General features: G+C 36.9%; 1 protein-coding gene across 8 annotated transcripts in view; it reads left to right on the top strand.

Moving 5' to 3' along the window:
- The window catches only part of ELF1 (E74 like ETS transcription factor 1), a 98391-nt gene that overhangs the window by 56795 nt on the left and 17056 nt on the right, over positions 1-24540 (top strand). For all 8 annotated transcript variants that reach the window (XM_081046830.1, XM_081046832.1, XM_081046828.1 and 5 more), the window contains 3 exons: positions 14889-15069; positions 22698-22805; positions 24174-24341. In XM_081046830.1, coding sequence (XP_080902956.1) covers positions 14889-15069; positions 22698-22805; positions 24174-24341 — 457 coding nt within the window. The remainder of the gene's footprint in view (positions 1-14888; positions 15070-22697; positions 22806-24173; positions 24342-24540) is intronic.

Here is a 24540-nt window from a genome sequence, read left to right as displayed (position 1 = left end):
AATTACACGAGTGTGTTTGCCTGGTGAATGTATGAGAATAAGAAGAAAGCTGAGGGCTGTGGATGGAAGTTTCTAGAGAGCAGGAACCTTGACTATATGCTCAAATACTCCAGAATTTAATTTAATGAAAACAGTTGGTAGTGTAATGCTTTTTATAACTTTGATATTATATCATTTGATGTATCATTTATAATTTTGACATATCATATTTTTTTCAGTTATTGGTTTTAAAAGTAGAGCTTAGCAAATCATAGTTATTTATGCTTAACAGACTTAGCTCACTAGAGAGAAGCTTGGTGACATGCTTGGGAAACAGAAACAAATATTTGCATAGAATTCCATCACAAGACAAGAAGGTGTTCTTATGACTGCCCTTGACATTGGCTTGCTCTGACAGCTGATTCCTTCCTAGAGGCTAATGGGTCAACTGCCTTGTTGTCTTTTTAACAAGTTGCCCAGTAATTCTCACACTCTGTTTGGGAATCACTACTCCGTGTGACAGAGGAAAGCCCAAAGTGCTGTGGACACAGAGAAGGGAGCCTTTGATTGTATCGCAGCTTTGGGAAAGCTTCACCCTGGAAGTTTCATTTGAACCAGATCCAGTTTATGTGGTGAAGAAAAGGAAGTGTTCAGCCCAGCGGCATGCACCCGAAGCTTTGATGGCTTTCTCTTGACTATAGTCAGTCCACACCCCTTACCTTCTGCTTCGAAACTGCTCATAGTGTGACTGTCGCACGCGCTTTTCTGTTTTGTACCGTCTTAATTTTCCCAGCCTACTGTGTGATTTTCCCAAATACTTTCCTGCTTCCCCACTGTTTGATTTCCCACATTCATACCTGTTACCTGTTTAAGTTGTAATCATTTTTCAAGATCTTAGGACAAAACCTACTTATTCCAGGAACTTATCCTAAAATCATCACTTCAGGAATTAACCACTTGGTCTGCTAGCCCTGGATCACTTGTGAGTGTCACACATTTGCCACATTAAATTTTCATATACACATTACAAATTTCCCCAGATCAGTGCTCACCTGCTTGAAGAAAAGGAGTGTTTCCTCCCCTCTTAATGCCTCCCAAACATTTAATACCATTTATAGTACATTTATTGGTTGAGTCTTCTTAAAGATTTTTCTTCTTCCTCTTACTTCTGTTGTTAAAATGATGTGGGATATATGTGCTCAGTTACGGTGCTGATCAGAGCAAAAGACCTTCGGGCGGTGGGCGCTGACGTCCTGCCCACAGCTCTCTTGACTACAGTAGGCCTGTTTCTGGGACCTATTTGTCCACATTCTCACTTAGTGCGTGGGCAGTGTGGCCACGTCACCACAGTTCCACGACCAAAAGCAAATATTCCTGGAGTCTATTTCGAATACGTATTTTAAAATGTTCTATTGTATGTGCTAGTGAAGATCACCTCAAAATAACTTAAAAGTTGTCACTGAAATTTTAAGTAAAATCCATTAAATGACTGATCACATTTATTAATTCTGGTTGGTAGGTTGGACACTTTTATTTTTCTGTCTACTCTGTTGTAGATTTAAATCGTTTTTCCAAAAAAAGAAAAATCAGAGAAAAGTTAACCTCCAGATAAGAGGTTTCCTATCAGTTGGGAGACTCATTCAAATTACAGAAGGAGTTTTTGACGTTGTTGTATCTTGAGAATGTGGTTGTATTCTGTAGACTGAGAAAATACACAGAACAACGTAGATCACAGCAAGCGGCCAATTTCCAGCTGGAATGGTAAAATTCTGTTAGGTCAGGGGTAAGTGTACCTCAGTTAGAGTAGACGGAGTGAGTTACTCACGTTCGATGTGTAACTTGTTTAGCACCAGGGGGTGGAGGACAGGAAGTTGGAAAGATGCTGCTAACGTACGTGGCCACGATGGATGCTGTGCTGTTTACGTGCAATTCCAGGTGATACGGGCCTGGTTACCTGTTCCTTTTTTTGAATCTTGGCAGATCAAGCTTATTAGATCCCTTACAAGTTTGGCCATCTGTAAAACCAGCATACAGAGGTCCCATGTTTCTTCTCTGTAGATCTGGAAAAGCCTTCATCAAAGGAGTTAGGCCGTAGAGCCGCCAGTGCCAGCCCGATTATCTTTGGGAAACCTCGGACTTTGGGTAAGGCCCGAGGCCCTCTTCATGGTATGTGAAGGAGCACCCCTGCCTGTGGCCTAGTGTTGGGCCTGGCTTATCTCCTGCCACCTATCAGCAGCTAGGAAGCGAATGGTTATTGTGAAGGAGGAGCTGGTGAGGGGAGAAGTAGAAACTTATTAATACTCTTTTGCGAAGTCTTCCTTTAGTGTTCCCCAGCCATCACACAGAGGCCCAGGACAGCGTCTTAAAAAACAATATGGATGAGCTCATTACGGAGGGTAGGACACAGACTAGAAGAGCTCCAGAAACATTCAGGGATGAATTCTAGTAACTAGTGTCTGCTGAGGATTTTGTCCTACTCACCGTGCTGTGTGCTTTACGGGGATTTTCCTATTTGATTCTACAGGATTCTTATGAGCAGGTACTTTGATTCTCACTTGATAGAAGAGTCAAGTGAGACTCAGAGAAGGGAGTCAATATTTGTGTTTATCCATTCTGTATCCTTTCCCCAAAATGCTATTTTTAATGAGGTTTGTGTTGGTCAGTTTTCTGTGAGGATGGAATTAGCAACCTCTGTTCGCCCAGGAAGTACTGTCACCTAGAGCAGCCTTGCTAGAGAAATACGGAAGTTAGGACCTCTTTGATTGCATCTCAGTTTAGCTATGTGAGCTTGAAACTTTTTGCATCCTTTCCATTTCACTTAACACATAACACATAAAGGACAAACGATTTTATAAAGAGATAATGTTATTGTGTTACTGGCCTTTTTTGTTTGTTTTTAAAGCCAGGGTCATCTTCAATACTATTTAGAGAATATTGCTGTCCTTTGACTTAGTGAAATAAGAAGAAAGCTGATTGTTAATGGTTTATAAGAGTGTGAATTTAACAGGTGACCCCTCACTGATACGCTGGCTCTTAATAAGCCTAAGGCTAGATGGGTTAGCATATAGACTGGCTTCTCTCATCTTAAAACACAGTAACCCAAATTCTCAAGATTAGGGCCATTCTTTTTTTGTTGTTGAAAGAATTATAATGTAGTGACTGGTAATACATTTGTGAGCGTATCTGTTTCATCTGCCCCCACCTAGCGTGACACGGAGCGCTGAAGTCTGAGGCAAGCCCAGGGGAGGGGAGTCAGGGAAGGAGAATTTTCCTCTCCTAAAAATGAGATGTTAGGCGATGAGTTAAATATTTATTATGTATTTCTGTGACTTGTGCACTTTCCCCATTACACCTGATTTCCTGGTACGGGCAAAAAACACCACACCAAAGCAGACCACATTTAGGAAAAACTTCCTTTTAGGAGCTTCTGGGAAGCTCAGGTAACTGGTAACTCCTCCCCCTCTGCCCTGCTCAACACATTAGCACATTCAGAAAGAATTTGGTATTAAAGATTAACCTAGGACGTGGTTTTTTTAGAAAAGTGATTGATTTGTGTGCATATCCAGATAAACTGTCTACAACTTCAACATAATATTGAATTCAGAAAATGGATATTTCTTGTCAAATAAGAGTCTGTGTGATGTGGCTCAGGTGTCAGTTGGGGAACCAGGCACTAGCTTTGTGAATTCAGACGAGTTTTTAAATTTCACTGAGCTTTGATTTCCTCCACCAAAAATGATAGAATTACCTCCTAGGTTTTGAGCAGTAAGTGTTTGTGTAAAGCGTCAGCTAGAACCCAGTGCAAAGGAAGTAGTCAATAAATGTGGCGGTTACTGTGTTAATGACGTGAGTTAAATACAAAATAAAAAAAAAAGCATTAAAAGTGTTTTGTGTTCCACTATCCTCTGTATTACTAAATTGTTTTGGACAGTGAGGTCATGAAGGCAAATTTTATGACTTGGATACCAGTTAGACAAATTCATTCAGCTTTTTTTCCTAATGTTTTCTTATTTTTTCTTCAATATTTGAGAATGTGGACCGGCTTGGTTCTAGAATAAGCCAAAAAACTTGTCACTTAGGATTTTAAAAATCTGGCAGTTTGATTCTGTGGGGGAGCACTCTCCTTTACAATTATAACATGTTTTTTCTTTGACTTAGAGTTGTTTGGTTTTTCTGGAGTGACTCTAATTTCTGTCCTTGTCTATGATCAGCTAACTAGTATGACTTTTCCATTTTTGGAAAAGGCTTCGTTGTAGCTAAATTGCCTATATGCAGGAATGCCTTGCCTCATTTCATCCTATGATTTGTACATACATAAGATTCTTATCCAAGTTCATCTTTTAGAAGTAGCAGTTTCCTCTTTAATTATGATTTTTACTTAAAACTTTATATATAGATTCTGCATGTTTAAAAACATTTATCAATCTGATAGTGACTGCTGTGGTGTGACCTCGTCAGTATGTAAGCAAACATTGAAACCTGGTTAAAATTTACTTCTCAAATATCTACTTTTTTTTTTTTTTTACCTCATAACTAATTCTGTTTACACTTACACACACACAAAACACCCACCAATATATTAAACTTTTAAAGTAGGTACTCTAATAACAAAACTAAGATTGTTTTCAGTGATTATTTTACTTTTTGAAATTCATGGCCAAGTTGTAATTTATCCTGGCTGAAAGAAGAAAAATCTGGGCAAAGACTAAACAAGGCCAGTTGTCATGAAAGACCTAAACTGGGATTAGATTTAGCTAAATCAACTCCTCAGGGGTTTACAATGGAATTTCAAACATTATCTTGGGGAAGTCTGGAGAAAAGACCATTTCACTTAGACCTTCCTATTTTTCATGGTGCTGTGCAAGAGAGGAGCTAGGCTTCTTCAGAAACACTGTCTCTTCTGGAAACAAAAGAAGAACAAAAACATTTTTAGCTGTTGCTCAAATATATACATATTTTATATATACATATATATGTATATATAGATGCATATATATATATATATATAGTTTACAGTCTTCTCCACATACAGCTCTATTCTCACAAAGCACCCTGTGATCCAGTATTCTTCCCATTTTCTGTAGTAGAATTTCATCTCATTTATTGCTGGCTAAGTAGAAGAACTGCTATATTAGATTCTGTAATAGATTCCTGGGGCAGGGTTACAACAGCACCCAGAGGATTGTTCAAAATAGTGTAGTTTCTATACTGAAGTTATTTGGATTCCAATTCTTATTTAATAAAACGTTCTTTGAGGGTATCTATTAGTGGATAATTTGTCTTATTAGCTGTTTATTTTCTCATTAATTTTCTTGACAGTTCTTGATTTGTTCATTATATTTCTATTAAAGAGATGCAGAACTGTATGGGAATTTGATATATCACTTGGGCTACTGCATTGAAGTATTTGTTAAATTTTGGAATGGTAGCAATCGATATTTGATATTTTGTTTAAAATGAAAATGCACTAGTAACAACAACAACAAAATAAAAAAACTGAGGAAATTGCCAGGGAACAATCCCCACATGTATAAATCTGGCAGGCCCAAAGAGTTTCATGGGTGAGTTATTTTAAATTGTAATGAATCATTTAAACAGTTTTCAGTTCAGAGAGAGAAGTGACCAAATTCGTTTTTACAAAGCCAACACAACACTGATAGCAAAACCTGGCAAAATGCATGCACATCCGCTCCCAACAGGCTGATCTCAAGATGGGGGTGTGGTTTATCTGTGAGCTGGTGTTGATGCCTCTGACCTTGGCCCAGGTCTTGTAGATGAAATGCGTTTTCTCCTTTGGTCCTCACAATAACCCTGTACAGTACGACATTTTTGTTACCCTCATTTAATGAACGAGGAAGCCTTTGTCCAGAGGCATCTCAGAGGTTGAATGAAGGATTGAGTGTTGCCCAGAAACACACCTGTAGGGTGACAGCACCTGCATTGGGATTGAGTCCTTGGCTCAGGAAAGCCCAAACTCTTAACCATCGTGTTATGAGAGGCTGAGATAAGGAGTATCTTGAAGGAAGAAGAGAATCTGGAAGAGTATTAAGTTGTCCTATTTATAGTAACTACACTGGGATAAGTAGGATTTTCACTGTCTCTCAAATACATTTATTAAACATTTTTTTACCTTTGCGCAGTGGCAGTATTGTAGCCAGTGAGGTTTATCCGAGGCGCGATTATTGCTAATTGAAAAAATTTTTAAACTAGATCCATGTACTACATTTTTAGTCAAGAAAACTTTTATAAGCTAGACTAACGTGGTGGGCAATATGTATTGCAGCTACATAGACTTTTCTGCTGATGGCTAAAACTTCTTTTCATTTTCTTGTAAGATAAAGACTAGAAGAGATAAGACCCCGTAAAGAGAGCTTGAGTTAATCAACGGAAGTATTCTCGTTTGCAGATAACAAAGTAGTTTTAATGACAGATTTTCCAAAGTATATGTAGAGAATCTGGCTATGAAGACCCCTTCACAAAAACTTTGTGCTGAGTCTTGGGAATCTATTCACAGTCCGGGCTCGCTTTGTGTAACCCATCAATTTCTGAATCATTTAAAATATACTTTGGAAATTGGTTACAGTGTTAGCTGTTGGGGAGGGAAACTATATGGAAAGGGGACACTACTGTTTTATAGTCTTGGAATATAAGTAAGTTTATATGTTCCCAAAAATAATTTTAAAAAATGTCACAGGAACTTGTTTAAAGGATTTTAATTTTGATTCCTTTTGTTTACCAGTCATCCTAATTTTGTGTGTATATATCCCCCTAGATGTGCTATGTCTAGAGATTTTTTAAAAATTTTATTACAGTTTATCTGAGTGAATGAAGGAATACCATTATAGTATGTGACCTGGTCCTGTCAGCTGGTCTGCTTTCACCTCTGCCCAAGAACAATGCTCAGAGCTTAGAGAACTATGGAATAGAGAATTAAAGTGAATTTTGAAGTTCTATTTCAACCGTCAGATGAACCTCTGCTTTTTAAACTTTTTATTGAAGTATAGCATAAATACAAATATATGCACAAACCTAAGTGTGTAGTTTGATAAACCTGCACAAAGTGAACGTACATAGATATCCAGCTTTTGCTTTCAGTTGAAGCTAAATGGTTGTTGCTGAGAGGAGATGGTTAAGTTTTCTGTTCACTAGTTTTCTGAAAGACTCTTCTCATTAAAAACAAAACAAAAAGAAAAACCATGCCTGTCAGATTGTATGTAGTAAGCCAAGTTTCCTCCCCCAGTTTTATTGAGATATAATTTACATAGAACATTATTTAAGTTTAAGACGTACAATGTGATGGTACGATATCTGTGTATTTAAGTAGTAAGCCAAGTTTTAAGAGTATTTATTTGTATCTAAATCAAATATTGAAGGACTTTGATCATCGAAATATTTTACTAAATGCTAACTGTATGCCATGCAGTATAACAAATGAGATATTCATGTTATTTAGTCCTTAAAACAGAAGATAGTATTGCTCTTACTTAGGTAAGACACACAAATTCAGGCCTAGAGACTCTGAATAGTTTGCGTGCGCTCCACCTCCCTGCCTGGTGCAGTCCCGCCTTTTTCTGGGTCATTCCGACTCCAGCGTGAGCACTTACTGTGACATCCCGTTTTCACGGTGTGGGTTTCTGGTGCATTTGCTCCAGGTCAGATACTGTCAGATTGTGTCCTGATACAGTAAGGTATTGGGTTTTTGTCTTTTTAAATCAAAGGTGAAGGAAGTCATTTCAGAGCAATGTCTTCCTAGGATGAGGTTGCAGGGCAGCGTTCTGATTGGAAGAGAGGGCGCAGGAATTCATTTCCAAGGTGTGTTTTCATAGCAAGTGCACTGTGTTTAGTTTGTATGCTTATTGGGGTGGCCTTGGAGTGGGAGGAGCCACGGAAGATGATGATGAGGCCCTGTGCCACTCTTGGTATCTCCTTGCCTTGCTGCAGAAAGATGGAATAAATACTTGGAAGTGTGCTCATGGTACACCTGTCTTGAAAAAGGAAGAGCTACATTGGGGAAATGTTTAATGACTGTTTTCCACCTGCTTTTCTTTCGGGAAAACATTTGCTAGCTACCGTGTTTCCCTGAAAATGAGACCGGGTCTTATATTAAGTTTTGCTCCAAAAGACGCATTAGATCTTATGTTTAAGGGGATGTCATCCTGAAAAATCATGCTGGGGCTTATTTTCCGGTTAGGTCTTATTTTCGGGGAAGCACGGTATTTCATTTTAAGCTATTTCATAGAGTGCCTTGGCAGGATGTTTCCCAACAGCCACATACCAGATTGAACTCTGCTGTTAGGGAAGGTTGGCACACAGTTATTTGAAAGTACTTTTGCTTTTTTATGTTTAAAACCCTATTGAATAAAAGTTAGTTAATAGAGTTGGAACAATGAGCCATAGTTTCTTAAATATGAACATAGGGCCTTGGATTATAGAATGTCGAGGAAATAAGCAAGCCTAGTCAGAGTAGTAACATATTGTATTGTTTAAGAATTGGTCATTTTCCTTCTCTTTTTAACTTCATGGGATTACCACATGTCATCAACCACACCCCATGGCAACTGTATAGCGGACAGTGTGGAAATTTGGGGAACTGTCTCTCTTTCCTGCTAAAACTTGGTTTGATTTTGTTGCTTAAAACATTGTTAACATTTGTCTTTTAACTCGTACCTTAAATTTATCTGAAATTAGTGGAAAGGGAAACTGGTAGATGTGTTTTTTTCTCAGGAGCTGTTAAGACCTTCAATAAAGTTCTAAGACAGTTGAAAGTTCATTTTAATTTGCTTATAGAAATTGAGACTTTGAAAACTAATCTTTGACAGATTTTAATCCCAAGAACTCTCTCCTCTCTATTCCCTCCCATCACTTGTGATTTATCTTGGTTCTATTCCAAAGACAAATGGAAAAATAATCTACACGTGCCAAACAGCAAAAGATCTCATAATATAAAATAATAAAACTGTTTGCTGTTTTTGGATTACTAGTATCTCAGACATTGGCATAAATAGAGTTGACTCACTTTAGAGAATACAGTTTTGAATCTTATAATTCTTTAGAGCAGTGGTTCTGAGCCCTGCGTGTACATCGGAATCACCTGAGAGCTTTAATGACAGGCCTGGTGACATCCCCAGGTATTCTGATTGATTTGACCCCAGGTAGGCTCAGATATTGATGTTTTTAGATGTGTCCTAGGTTGATAACCACTGGTAGAGTTTCCTGAGGTTCGGTGAGTCAAACAAAAGGTAATGGAGAGAAGATGCTTAATTACTTAAATGAGGAGAGATTTTGGAGATGTTTAGAGAATTTTTTTAAAGTAGGCAGCCAAATGAAATGTAATATTATTGTTAGGGCATCAACAAAATGTTAACACCTTACTCTCTTAAAGATCTTATTGCTAAGTATTAGGAATGTGGTCATTTTATGAATAGCTCTGACCTTCTTTCAGCTCTTCTTTTACATACATTTTGGGGAGGGGTTTGGGTGAAATGATGGAGGAAAAAATCCAAGGTGGGTGGGTGAATAGGGTGGTATTCAAAGAAACTTGAAAAATAATGTCTAATCTAAATTTAGAAATGTAGTCAGTCATCCCTTGGTATTCACTGGGGATTGGTTCCAGGACCCCCCACGGATACCAAAACCTGAGGATGCTCAAATCTCTTATACAACGTGGTGTAATATTTGCACGTCAGCTACGCACTCTTTCCCAAATACTTTAAATCACCTCTAGATTACTTATAATGCCTAACACAGTATAAATGCTTTGTAAATAATTGTTATGCTGTATTGTTTAGGGAATCGTAAGAAAAGCCTGTACACATTTAGTAGAGATGCAACCATGGTAGGCCTGATTATACAGTACACGTCAGCAACAGCGTAACGTTTTCCGTATATTTTCCAATCTGCAGTTGGTTGAATCTGTGGATATAGAACTCACAGGTATCGAGGGCCAACTGTGATAACAAGACTATGTATATCTTTATTGCCATAAGCTGTAGAAGTTATTCAGGGAAGAGCAAGCCAATTGTCAAGTGATAAATTGACTCCTGTTTTGGGTTGAATTGCCTCTCCCACCCCCGGAATCCAATGTTGAAGTCCTAACCCCTAGTACCTCAGAATGTGACCTTATTTGGAACTAGGGTCCTTGTAGATCTCATTAGTTAAGATGAGGTCATACTGGAGTAGAGTGAGCCCCTAATCCCGTATGATTGGTGTCCATGTGAAAAGACAGAATTGGGACACAGACATCTGCAGGGAGAACTTGTGAACATGAGGACTGCAACAGAGCCCTCCCTCGAGCCCTCAGAAGGACCCAGCCCTGCCAGCACCTCGATTTCAGACTGCCAGCCTCCAGAACTGGGAGACAATACATTTCTGTTGTTTCAGCCACCTGCTCTGTGGTGCTTTGTTACAGCAGCCCTAGCAGTCTAATACAAGTCCCAATATTTTTTTTGTTTTAAGAATTTCAATTTAGGAAAAGTCAGCATTTGAAATTTTGTCATGCCCTCATTTAAGAGGTCTGAGAACCATTTCTCTTAAAGGAATTTTCGAAGGTGTGGTTATGAGGTACTTAGTTAGGTTCCTGCTCAGACTATAGCCAGTGGCTACTCAATCAGTTTAAAAAGCAGGAATTTATACGAGCCTAGATCAGCAGCTGGAGTTTCTGGACTATGTATTTTCCTCCCATTTGTAGTAACAGAGAGGGAGATTCTTTACAGTCACCTGAGAAGGGTTTCCTAGATGTACAGTTGACTCTTGAATAACGTGGGGGTTAGCGGTCCCATACATCGAAAATCTGAGTACAACTTAAGCAGGATCTCCTCGTGCGTATATTCCCAACCTCGGATCGAAAATACTGTTTTCCGCTGTTTGAGATCTGCGGTTGGTCAGTCTATGGATGTGAAACCCGGGGATACAGAGTGCCGACTGTATTTATTGAGAAAAATCTATGTATAAGTGGACCTGCACAGTTCAAACCAAGTTGTTCAAGAGTCAACTGTATTTTGTATATACGGATTCGGGCATGTTCCCTAAGATCCAGCGTTGGTCCCTTTCTTGTATATGAATGAAGAGCACCCTGGAGAAATGAGATGAACAACTTTGAATATATAGAGGGTGCCAAAAATATATATTTTAAGAAAGGAAAACTATTAAAATTGTAATACTCAATATATACCGATATCAAAAGATGAACACAAGTCGCATTTGACTTCTGCAATTACAAGAGGTGCTCAACGTGGTTCCCGTCAGCGTCCAGACGCTTGTGATTACGGCGAACCACTGCTTGAGCAACGGTGACCAATCGTCACTTGTACATTTTGTTGGTACTCCCGCTATTTCAGTGGACTAGAAAAGAGTGGCCCATGCCTTTCATGAGAGGAGTAAGTATCTTAGAAGAAGACAGTGTGGCGAAGTTGGGAGTGACCCTGGGAACCCCCTGGGGCCCAAGGGAGCTGGCCCCACAAAACAGCTAATGATAGATTTGGATTGGAGAAGCCCTGCAAAAAATATCATTGAAGCTCATACCTCCACACAAGTCCGTACCTATTCTGTCCTTAGAAACAGGGCCACGTAAAGGTGCCAGCAAAACGACATGCACCGCGAGGAAGGCCAAGAGAAGGGGCTCTGGAGTCCCTTCAAGTTAGCGGTCTACCGCTTCCTGGCTGTATGACTGGGGTGAACTGTTCCCATTCCCCTGGAACCTGTGTTTTCCCCTGTATGAAACCGATAATGCAGGGTACCTCCCTGGGAGGACTCTGTGGCGATTCACCCATGTGAGTGTTAGCGAATAGCAGTCGCACACGCGGCCCGTGCGACGCGGCCCCCTCACCCCTGCATTTAGTCCATGTCTTCTGCTGTAATGTTACAAACTTATACAGTGTTAGAATCCATGCCTTTAAAATACTTCTTCACAGAACAGGGCCTGGAAGTGCCCTCCTGGGATCTGCAGGGCCTCTTTTTTCATTTAAAATGAGAAAAATAAGGTGGTGCTGGTGGGGTTGAGAAGGCCCTGGGTCTCCCGGGTCACAGCCGTTCTTTTTCACATGTTACTACCTTCTGAATCACAGAACCATGGGACCATTTTCATTCCTAATTAAGCTTCAAAGCAAACTAATTTTTTCGCTCTACTTTTGTGTGTTTGGCATTTTTCTTAATAAACATTTTAAATTTATTAAAATCTTTGGACTGAAATGAAAAGTGTTGTTAATTTAAAGCAAATTAGAATATGGTGGATCGTACATAGACTGTCTCTGTTAAGGAACAAAAAGCTGGTAACGGTGGCTGCGTTTGGAGGGACTAACAGTTGTATTACTTGTATGGTATATGACAGGGGTTCCTGAGACCTGTAGATGCTGGAGGAGAATCCGTTCCTCCACTTACAGATAGTGGGTAGGACAAGGAGGTAACAATTATCTGCAGTTATTTGAAACTCGGGGACTAGATTCAGATAAAATTTTGGAGATGTCCCTTGTAATACCCACACTCTTAACACCCAAATTTCAGGGGCCAAATAGGTTTGGAAAGGGAGGAGTGTTTCTGTTTCCTTTGGGTGAGGACTGTTCTTGTCAATAGCATTGACGTGCCTCTGTTTCGGACTTAGTGGTCCTCATGTGCCAATGGCTGGAGATGGTAAGCCCTGTCCTTACCTGGTGCATAGGGTTTGGCAGCATAAAATGAAGTCGTATGAAAATTAACTCAGTTCTAGGCTCAACTTTGTTAAAAGACTAGACGCTTAACTTGAGCTGTTAGGAGAGAAGTGTTCTTTACACAGGCACTTGGTGTTTGTGCTAGGTTGGATTGCTTGTGCAGTTCACTTCTCAAAAAAAAAGAAAGGGAAGGCCAGATAGTCAACTATACTTTGGACACTTTATAAAATACTTGCATGTGTGTGCGTTTTACAGTGTAATGTTTGAGCCTCCTACTTTCTGTTTCAAAACTCATGATTTGGAGAGCCAGTTGACTTTTAACTTCCTCTTTTCTGAAATAGGAAGAAACATTTTGAAATAAAATGATCCAAATGTGTTTTAGGGTCATTACTCTTAAGTTTCAGAGCACAGCATTCATGAAAGCATGGATAGCGTCTGTTTAGCACCTGTGGTATCATGTTTAATTGAAGTCAGTAAATTCTTGCGATAGAAGTAATAGTTAATCTCAGTATGAATTAGGGAACAGAACATTAATTTCAAAAGATTGAGGCTGCTTAGTTGTAATGAAACCATAAATAACGTTTTTAATATGGCGGACTTACTCAAGGAAAGTAACAGAACCTGAAATTGTTATCTATGGGCAGTAACTTTTTCTTACCTTTGTAGTGGATAAGCTTGGGGACATCACCTTAACTAAGGGATCAAAGCTAACGTCACTAGTACTGGGACAGAAAGCTGTTTTGGACCTCCTGGTATGATGTATTTGAAAGAAGTTCTTTGGTATTCTTGCCAAAAATGCAAACTGAATCTAGTCATGAGTTAATATCATACAAACTCAAATTGGGGGATATTTTACAAAACAAATGACCTATACTCTTCAAAAGTCTCAATATTATGAAAGACTAAGAAAAACCGAAGAACTGCTCTAGATTAAAGGAGAAGAAATTGTTCCAGATTAAAAGTTGTCATGAAGAAACATGATGTTTATTAAATGAAACCTGTGATCTTAGATTGGATCCTGAATCACAAATTTTTTTTCGTTTTTTTAAAGGACATTAATGAGATAATTAGAGAAATTTGTATAAGATCTATGGGTTAAGCAATAGTACTATATCAATGTTACTTTCTGGTGCTGATCATTGTACTAACTTTATGTAATATTCATGTTTTTCGGAAACATATACCAAAATATTTGGGGCTAAAGGAGCAGTATGTCTACCACTTGCAAACAAATCGTGAAATATATATTAATATAGAAAGAGAATGGTAGCCTTGATTAAGTATTAAAAGGGGAATATGGATGAAGGTTATAGGGGAATTCTTTCTACTTTTGTAACCTCTTAACGTCTTCAATTTAAAAAAATAGAGTAATGAAGTTTGTCACGAACTAACTGATTTCTCTTTTTTATTTTTTGGTACCACTAGTCTGTTTATTGCATATCACTGGTTTAGGGGATGATGATTTGCAGAGAAATATTAATATGAAAGTGTGGCAAATGAATAATGCCGTTACAAAATGACGGGTAGAGCGATATAAAAGGAGTTGATAAATGTCAAAGCCTTTTTACTATATTTGAAAAGTAATTCTTTACAGATAGCCCTCATTATTACATAGTATTATTGTTCATGTGTATGTTATATCAGTATATTAAATTTTTATTTGTTTTTCACTTTTAACATTGAATTCTTTTCATGACCAATTAACTGATGTTTGAGTAGGTTGTGTAGAACCCTCTCTGGGTTGGTTTCCTCATCTGTAAAATGAGGTGGTTAGACTAGATTAAACGTTAAGGATCTGTTCAGTCCTAAACTTCTGTGCTCTTATAACTAGATGGAAAATGAAAGTTAATTTTCCCATTTGAGTCGAAAGCTGTTGTTAAACACAGCCTGTGTGCCAAGCGACAGTGTGATATTTATTTAAACTCATGGATATTTTTCTGTCAAAGAATCTTTTGTTGAAATTTTATTTAATTGTGCATTTCATTGGTATGCCACTTCATATGTATTGATATTAGTAAATTTAATGCAGTTTAAAAGTATGTTTTTATAGGATTTTCCAATGAAAACTTGGTTGTTAAGACTCAACATTAGCAGTGAAGCTTTATTTGGTCTTAATAGGTTACATACCTATTAAGCCTAAAAGGATTGTTAAGATACAAGTAGCTGATGATGTAAAAACTAAATCAATGTCCAGTGTGAAACAATGGGGGATTATATTTAACAAAAGCAAAACTCTTTTAATCCTTGTTTTCCCGTCACCCCTCCCAGCTCGGTGACCCCTCTATTTTTCCCGCTGTCATTGTGGAACATGTCCCCGGTGCTGACATTCTCAATAGTTATGCGGGTCTGGCCTGTGTGGAAGAGCCCAACGACATGATCACTGAGAGCTCCCTGGATGTCGCTGAAGAAGAAATCATAGATGACGATGATGACGACATCACCCTCACAGGTGTGTGGCCCCTGCGGCGTCTTACTCAGTTTTCGGCAGTGTGCCAGCCCTGGGATTTGGGGGGCATACACCCACTGGGTTTTGAATGCCTCCGCTACCTGCAGAGGCTAGAGCCCTGCAAGCAGGAAAGCACACTTCCTTTCTCGTCTGCCTGTGTTTCATGGTGCTTTTGCACCTTCCCTTTCTTCTTTCCTAAACTTCTTGAGATGAATGTTACACAATAGGAGGCATGTAAGAGGAACCAAACCAACTCAATTCATCACGTCTTCTCAGCACTTTTTATATTCTCATAACAATGAGAAGTAGTTTTAAGAAAAACAGATAGGAAAGTCCTTTTCACTGCTGCTGCAAGGAGCAAAACAGGAGGCCGTGATCAAATGTAGGAGCAGGTGCTGAGTTGTAAAGAAGATTCCTCTCCTGGGTCAGTCAGAACTGCTAGGATCTTGCAGACCTGAAGAGTTCACTCTAAGTGTGAAGTGTAGTGGTCGTGCTGTTTAGAAATTGGTGCTTGCACTTGTATTGTTACTTTTACATGCACATATCTTGGCCGGAGATGTTGGAAGTATTTGAGAAAGTCAGTTGTTTTGAAACCTCTGTTTAACTCTTCTGCCCTTCTTTGAGCCATGTCTTGAGAAAGCAAAGCACCTTGTAGCCCTGCTTAGTCAATAGTGGGAGACGGCAAAGGACTGGACTTTGGGGACACTGCAGGGGAAGAGGGACATGGGGCAGAACACGTTATAAACGGTACCTATGAGTCCCAGGGTGCACTGTGCATGGTATGAAGGAATTATTACTATTTTAACATACAGTGATAGCACTGTGTTAGATTACTTATCTTTTAGATACATATACAAAAATACTTAGATAAAAGATGCTGTCTTGGATTCCTTCAGAGTAAGCCTTGGGGGCACTGAGTGGAGTAGAGCTGCAAGAGCGACCCTGTGTTGGTAACGATTGATGCTGAGAGTGACTATGTGAGAATTCATACTGTGTTCCATAATTTTGATTTAGTTTGAGATTTTCAGTAATAAAAAGATTAAACGATTTGTATGGATTTGAGGCTTATAATAATGGCTGTTGCTGTCATCTGTAACACCTGATTTCATATTTTCATGTTCATGGAAACACTTTCATTTTTATCATGGATTTATCTGATATCAAGTTTTATATAAAGTTAAACCTATAAAATAAATGTGTGATGATAGAAAATGACCTTTATCTGTTTATGTGTTGGAGTTCCACACAAGGTTTTATTTGGAAAAAGGTTGTGCTATTTAAACATTTTGACAATAACTTGACTATGAGCTTTTATCTATGTGGAGATTCTTCTTCCATTACTAGTCTTTGAGGATCTAAAAGTCAAATTATTAAAGGAGATGGTAGAAATTATATTTCCACAAATGGAAGGTAACCATGATAACTATATTCATTAGTAAATCTTCTCATGAATACTATTATATATTTCTTTCATATTTACTTGTTTTTACAAAGTCAAACATAAATTTTAGTAATTTGTAATAATTTCAAATGTCTTTAATGAATTTTCCTCTAAGTTATTATGATAGCAGTGCTTTCTATCCTTGTTATGGATAAAAGATTTTAACTAGTGGCCATTCATGGCTAATCTGTTATGAAGAAGTTAAAAAATGCATGTATTAAAATCTTGGGATTTTATTGTTGCCCGTAAGAAATTTCTGTCACTTAGTGAAGGACCAAAATTTTCTTTATATTTTTTTATAGCTAGATGTCCTTTTTTTGTTGTTGTTTTCTATCCTGTTTCACGTGAGTCCCGCCAATTTATTTTACATTTCCCAACTTGGGCACTGGAGCTGAATGGAATAAACAAAATTTTACAAATTTTGTTTGTAAATTCGTTGATATTAAACACATTGAGCTTGCCTCACGTTTTTGAAATTTGAAAAGGTAGCATGATGTCTGTATATGTAACTGTGGGGTGATTTCTAGTGAATGCGAAGTTGAAAAAGCCACGGTCAGGACAGCACAAATAGTATGCTACCTTTTATTTAAGATAGGCAAAGGAATATAAATGATATGTGTGTGTTGGCTTATATTTTAAAAATGGAAAGATTAAACCAAAAACTAATAAAAATATATATATTTTTTTTATTAAAGGAGGGGACTGGGATGAAAGCTAGAATTCTCTAAATAGACTTTGTTTTGTAGTTTTTACTTTGGAACCATGTAAATGTTTAACCGAATTATAAAACAAAGGTAAATCCTAAAGTGAGAAAGTTAGCAATCGCTAAAAATTGAAACACACGGAAACAAATGAACCTAATTATGTTATGTAGTGGTTGGTGTAACCATACAGAGCAGAATTATTTAAGGTGATTTTTAAGGCTCTACATTTCCCAATGGGCTATAGCCTAAAAAGCAAAAACAGAACTGCGAAGGAGACTTAAGTTGTTTTCAGTAATTATATTATTAGTAATAATATGGTTATTGTTATTTTAAAACTTTGTGTATGTGTGAGAAGGATAATAGGGTAAAATCAAATAAGTAATGAAGTTAGTGTCATAAGAAGCCAGGATATAAAGTAAGATAAGATACACAAATGTTAAATTGCAAAAGTAAAGATTCTATAATTCTATAAATTCTATATAAGTAAATATGTAATTCTAAAAATAAATTCTACAATGCTAAATTTGAGTTGCGAATACTAGTATGAACTCATAATGTATATTTTTCTTTAAAAAAACAAAATCACAAAAAACTTCCTAGCCAAATGTGGGACAACTTGAACATCAGTAAGGACATAATCACAATGGATTAAAGCATATTTGATAAGTTTAAATCCATGGTCTCATAATGATACTTACTCACACAAAAATGATCACTGATTGGCGATGCTAACTGTTTTGAAAACTGATAAATTAAGATTAAGAATCAAACATTTATTCTCTCTTCCCTATATGAATTATAATACTAGTAACTAGATTATTAGATGAGAAGTTTCTGTATTAGTGAGTATTCCAGCTAATAAATGAAAATGAGTGATAAATAGAATATTTGTATTTTGTAATTCCCAATGAATTAGTAGGTATAATATGAGCATCAACAGTTGATAACATCACAAAAAGAGCATACGAGGCATTTGAGGCTTCTAATGGAAGAACACATCACAGATGAATAACAGCCTTCAACAAAATTTAACCAGAATTTGATGGAGCCTTTAGAACTGACTGCCAGTGTAAAGGAAATAGAGAAAAACATGTTGCACTACGCAATCGGAATACGATTAGCAAAATCCGTACTGTGGGAAATTAGACAGAACAAGCAGCCTAATATCTTCATTAATTGCAAAGAAAAGAGATACGGAGAGTGACATAGAAATGAAAAGAAACTTAAGAACCCTATCAGTCAATTGCAATGTAAGGACCTAAATATTTGACTATGTTTAAAATTCTCCAAAATAATTTTTAGAAATCAACCTGTTCCCTAACTTTGGCCACCGAACAGGCTGAGAAATAATGAACAAGCCAACAGCAATGAATGTTCCTAGTATACACATTATGGTCTCTAAATGTACTTTCCACTACAGATATCAGGGTACCTGGGAGAAACAACTGAGCCTGGGTTTGGGGCAGGAAGTGTACAAGAATAGCCTGTGATACTTATCGTCCCAGAAGGCACGGAAGCTACCAGAAATTACTCAGGTCATATCTGAAAGACCCAGGAACCAGCTTTAGTTCTCAGTGGTCAAAGATGGGACATTTAGAGGATCATTAAGAATTATAACCGCAAAGGGTTGAATAATATCAAATATGCTAAAATCTATATATTCATGGTGATACTAAAGAAGTAACTCGGGTCACTTTTGGAAGACGCTAGGAATCCCTGTGTTATTCTGAAAACCAGTAAATAATGGAAAAAGAATTAAGCATTTAATTTGCCTTTATTGCATGAACAGTAACCAGATAGTTGATGAGGGAAAGTTGTTCTTTTTAGAGAATTCTAGCTAATAAATGCTGGAGGAATGATAGGATTAGAATGATTACAATTTTGGAATCCCTAATGCAATAGTGAATCTAGGCAACTATCGTTAATAACTGCGAAAGACATTAGAAAGACATTAGAAAGGCTGGTGGAGTTTTATAATGGATAGATCAGGCCGACAGCACTTGAACCTGATTTTCAATCTTAGCAGTACTGAAAGAATACTGTTAGACTCGATAACATTACTTTAGAAGGCATACAACATTGCCTTTGAAGTATTCTTGCCTAAAAAATGAAATGTGAATCTAATCAAGCTTTTAGATATAACTACAGACACTTACAGGAAATACATGTTGGGGGTGGGTGGTAATCAGCAAAATCTGAAAGTGTGGGAAACTACAGACAGATGACCCAGTTTCTTCTAAGATAAAAGCATAAAGGAAAAAAGAGAGAGAGGCAGTACATGTCACTAAATGTATTGCACAAACTGTGTTCATCCTGATTTGAACAAACCAACCTTTTAAAAAACCTGAGACATTATTAACTATTGAAATTGGGCCGTTGATACATGCGGTTTATTATATGATTTTCTCTACTTTTGTATATGTTTGAAATTTTTCATTATAAAAAACTTGACAAAGAGGTAGTTTGAAATTCTTGTTGATTATTCTTAATCGATAGGCAAATAAATTGTTATACATACTAATTCTATCATTTTCATCTACCCAGCATACTAAAATATTTTATAAAATGTATTTATGTAAATGAATATCTAGAGTTATATGAATATTTAGAAGATGATAATTGAGTTATCTGTCCCTTGTTTGCCTGTTTTTTAAAAATTTAATTTTAGGGTATTTTCCTCAATTCTTAGGATTTCAAAGCTTTGACAAAGGAATAATATGCTTTTTAAATTTGCCTTAAATTTACAAGATTTAAAATAAGAGGCTTAAGTTTTTAATAGAAAGTGTTACAGTGTCCAGCTTTAATCATCTTGCTGGAATTTTTGAGGTAGTTATCTTTTCTGGTTTTAACTACTATGGAGAAATTGAACTTTTAAGCATTTGTTTTTATAGAATATATATTTAAAATTTAATTGATTTAGTTTTCATTACACTTAGTGGAAATCGTCTCCTGATGAAGTCTGAATAGTCTTTATCCATCAGTAGTCTCCTAGTGAAGTTTTGTGCGTCTTTACATGAAAATGTAAAGGACACCTACTTTTAGAAGTAAAAATCTATCCAAGTTCTCTAGGATGCTTTTGGTGGTAGCTCATAAGTGTGACTGCTCACTTGAAGAGGAGAAGGTTAAAGCCTTTGAAAGAGGAATACTCCATGAAGGGTTGAATTGCTGTTTGTATAAATCCAGGCTAGATTAAAATCATTGCCTTTTTTTACATTGGCTCTCTTATTGTTCCTTGACCTCCATTTGATCTGTAGATATTTGGGTTTAAAGATACAAGCTGAGGGACTGGAGCCCAGAAGTTTGGAATTCTACAGGTACAGTTTTCATATCTGGAAGAAGGAGCTTGTCTTTGAATTTGGCAGGTTGAGGGGATTCCCAATGCTAGCCATTATTATATGATGGAAAATGTTCTGTTAGGAGTTTCTTCCTAATTGAGAGGAGCTGACTCATACATGACCCCAGATCCTGAATTTCTTTATATTCCTCGTTCAGGAATTGTTCCGGTGTCTGTCCTTCAGCCATTCATCCCTTCCCTTCTGTCATGGGATTCTCCCTCGGGAAGACAGTCAACCAAATTAATCGATGTATAAAAACAAGTTACTGATCCATTGTTATACTGTCTGTAACAGTTGCACGTTTTGTCTTATACCAGTATAGACTAGTTATCTCATTTTCTTTAAATGTGTAATACTTATTCTCATGCCTTTGCTTCTACTATTCTTGTTTTAATTTCTGTCATTTCCTTTCAGAGTATTTAAATCCTAGCTATCTTAAATGACTTAGCCTATGCCCACCTCCTCAAGAGGCCTTCTTACCTTATAGCGATATACGGTACCTATGGCCAGTCTTTTCTATACCCCAAAATTAATCATTTTCTTATTTCCTTAGACAGTATCTGAGCATCAGTTACTACTAGGTAAGGAAAAATTCGTGTCTTAAACTACTGTATCTTCCACATTTCCTAGCACAATTGTTGAAGAGTGATAGGGTGACAGGTATTCAATATTATTGGCAGTTGAGAACTTGGAGTAAATTAAGAATTCTTTGGGTTTTTTGGAGATCTTTAGGATTGTTCAGGAAATATTTAGGGCAGTAAATGTTATAATCTAACGAAAAGTTAAACTAAATTTCAAAGAGCTATTTCTTGCAAATCTGGTTATAGTTTTAATAATGAAAAGGAAAATTATTTTGTTCCATGTCTTAATTGGATAGGAATGGGAAGAGAACAGCGTTAAATGATCTCACTTTCATTCATTTGATTGAGAAAAAAGAATTTTTGCTTCAAGTACTAGGTCTGTATTTATTATATTCACATTGTATACAATTAAAAGACTTATATTCATTGAGTTACTGTCAGTCCAACCCTCAATCTGAAAGTTCTGATTTGATAACCTATATATATTTTCAAACTTTAAAAAATAACATGCAATTTTTATCAGAAATTGAGGGGAAAATACGGCAAGTAAGTATAAAGAATTATGAATAATGACTATCACATTCAGAAAACTTGAATTTATCCATGAAAAGAGGGCATTTGTAGCTCTTTATTTAATTTAGTTTCTTGGTTCTGATCCTAGAGGTTAGTGGCTGAAAACCATTCTGGAATTCACTATGCAACTATTTTAGACATATGTCTGGGACACAAACAAGTGTCAACTATCTAGCATGTACTTTGATTATTTTTCATTTATATTTTAATATTTTTTAAGAACGTTAAAAAGAACTTAGATGAGGCAAATCTAAGGGGGATTACTGTTCCGTAGTAGGAGAATTAGTGTTCTACAGTACACGCCAGATAAGAATGGTTACAGGATAGTATAATTACTGAAGGGTGTTTAGATTCTGATAATGTGACTATGACTAAAACTTTTTGGAGATGGTGGCAATTCATTAATTATAGAGGAATGGAAGAAGAGGCAGAGATTACCAGAAACCCATGCTCATTCCTTTTAATGAACTAAGAGTGTCAGAAGCTGTGTTAGAGTTGAAAGAGAACTAACAGCACCAACCCATTTTATAGTTTGCAGTCTACGGAATAAAATGCCTTGCGTACTGATATACTAGTTTAGTGGCACACCGGGGATTTCTGCTGTCACTGTTCAACTCTTTCTAAAAACTCCAATGCCCATCTTATTTGTTTTTCAAAATATAAGAATTATTGGAGAAATGACTAGTGGTTTCTCTCCAGAGTATGAACTCTATCTTGCTTACTCTTTTACCTCTCAGCATCTTGCAGGTGTATTATTGTTTGTTTGTTTGTTTGTTTTAATAAAAACCTCACATCTTACAGTGTTTTTTTACAAAATAAGAAATTGATGAGTATTTAATTGTCATATTCAGTACAGCTTTTATATGTTGGTACAAAGTAAGTATGTCAACCCAAGTATTAAATGACATATCCTAGTTCCAGAGCTCAGAATCTATGTGTTTTACAGTAACCGATGTCTCGTCGTTGATTCTGGTTTTTTTCTTTAAATGTATTGTAGTTGAAGCTTCCTGTCATAATGGGGATGAAACAATTGAAACGATCGAGGCTGCTGAGGCCCTCCTCAATATGGATTCCCCTGACCCTATGCTGGATGAAAAACGAATAAGTAAGTGAGTGGTTATGTGTTATGACTGCTCATGTTTCCACACTTTCACTAGATATTCTTGCCATCTTTGTCTGTTAGATGGTGAATATCAAAGACCGTGTTTTATATTTTTTTGTCCGAACTGCATTTTAAGGCACAGTACTAGTTGAGGCACCTTCAATAAAGTGTTTACTTAAACAAGACTTTTTTTGTTGTTGTTGTTTTTAAATTTTGGGAGTGAGACCTTTAGGAATAAAAAATAGCAGATAGTCAAATAGCAGATGATGCAGAATTTCTTCTCTTGACTTCATTGATGAAAGTATTAGGTTATTTAGGGCCCAAACTATTGTAATTTAGTGATCTCTGTAGATATTCACCAGTGAATAGGTAAACATTCACTGAAAAGTTTTCTCATAGTTCAGGCCACAAAATTCACTGTCACATTTAATGTACTTTTAAATCTGTGTTCTCCTTCAGGCTTTTCTGACAAGAAGATCGTTAAACTCATAAAGTTAATTAATACTAAGTCAACTTAAGATGTTTACTGAATAATTTATATGCACACCAGTGCATTAAACAATAATGTTATACAAATGAACAGATATTGCCTCTTTTCCTCAAGCTTAATAATTTAATTTTGAAGACAGTTATTTATGTAAAGAACCATAAAAACCAAAGATAAAAGCCGTGAGCGGGATTACAGCATTTTCTGGGAGGAGAGGGTACTCTAGCTGAGAGCATCAGAGACAGGCTTTATGGAAGGAGTGTTTTGACTGGGGCTGTAAATGACAAATAGCTTTGAACAGGTAGCAGAGATAGGAAAAAGGTATTCAACATAGAAGGAATGGAATGAGCCAAAGACACTGACTTGTAGAAAAGAATGAAACGTAGATAAAAATGTTTTGGCATAGCAGAAATGTAAACTTCATGGTGGTGGGAGATGGGTGGGAGGTGAAATTGGAAAAGTAGGTTTGATGTAGACTGTGAATGCTCTGTATGTTATACTGTGAAGTTTGTGTTGTTCTTATCTTTTTTCCCCTATAAACTATGGAAAGATATGTTAGTTTTATTTTTCTTTCCAATTTTCAGGGTGTAAAATTTTTATGGAGAAGAATACTATAGTCAGATCAGACGTAGGTTTCAGAGAATAGCAGCACTGTGAAGAATGGGGAAGAGAGACTAGATAGACTGGTGACAGTCAAGTAAGGAAGACACTGAACTAGTTCCAGTCAAGCCTGGACTGACTTCCGGTACCAGATTTAGGGCAGAGGAAATAAAAAGCAGGGACTGGATTTCAGGATTTTATTTCTGCTTCAATCTTCATAGAAACAGGAAATTCTTTTGATTTATAATATAAAGTTGATAACTAGTCAATTTTATTTTCATTAGATAATAGTATTTTTAGTTCATCTGAAGATGACATTGTGGTTGCCCCAATCACCCATGTGTCCGTCACGTTAGACGGGATTCCTGAGGTGGTGGAAACCCAGCAGGTTCAAGAGACGTATGAACACTCACCGGGAGCCTCCTCACCAGAGCAACCCAAGAGAAAGAAAGGTGGGTGGTTAATTTGTTCAAGGCAAACAGTCAAGTCTTGATGTGGAATCTAAATATCATTTTTACTTCAGGATATTTCTATACCAGTTAAAACTTACATAAGAAAAAAGGTGAGGGCACAATAAATTAAGAGTATTTCTTCGTATGAGATTCCCTTTTTTAAAAAAATGAGATTATTTTATACATTTAAAATATTTGG

Source organism: Rhinolophus hipposideros (assembly GCF_964194185.1).
Source record: "Rhinolophus hipposideros genome assembly, chromosome: 4".
NCBI lineage: Eukaryota > Metazoa > Chordata > Mammalia > Chiroptera > Rhinolophidae > Rhinolophus > Rhinolophus hipposideros.
The sequence above is the reverse complement of the archived record's forward strand: the minus strand, read 5'-3'. Positions and strand labels throughout refer to the sequence as shown.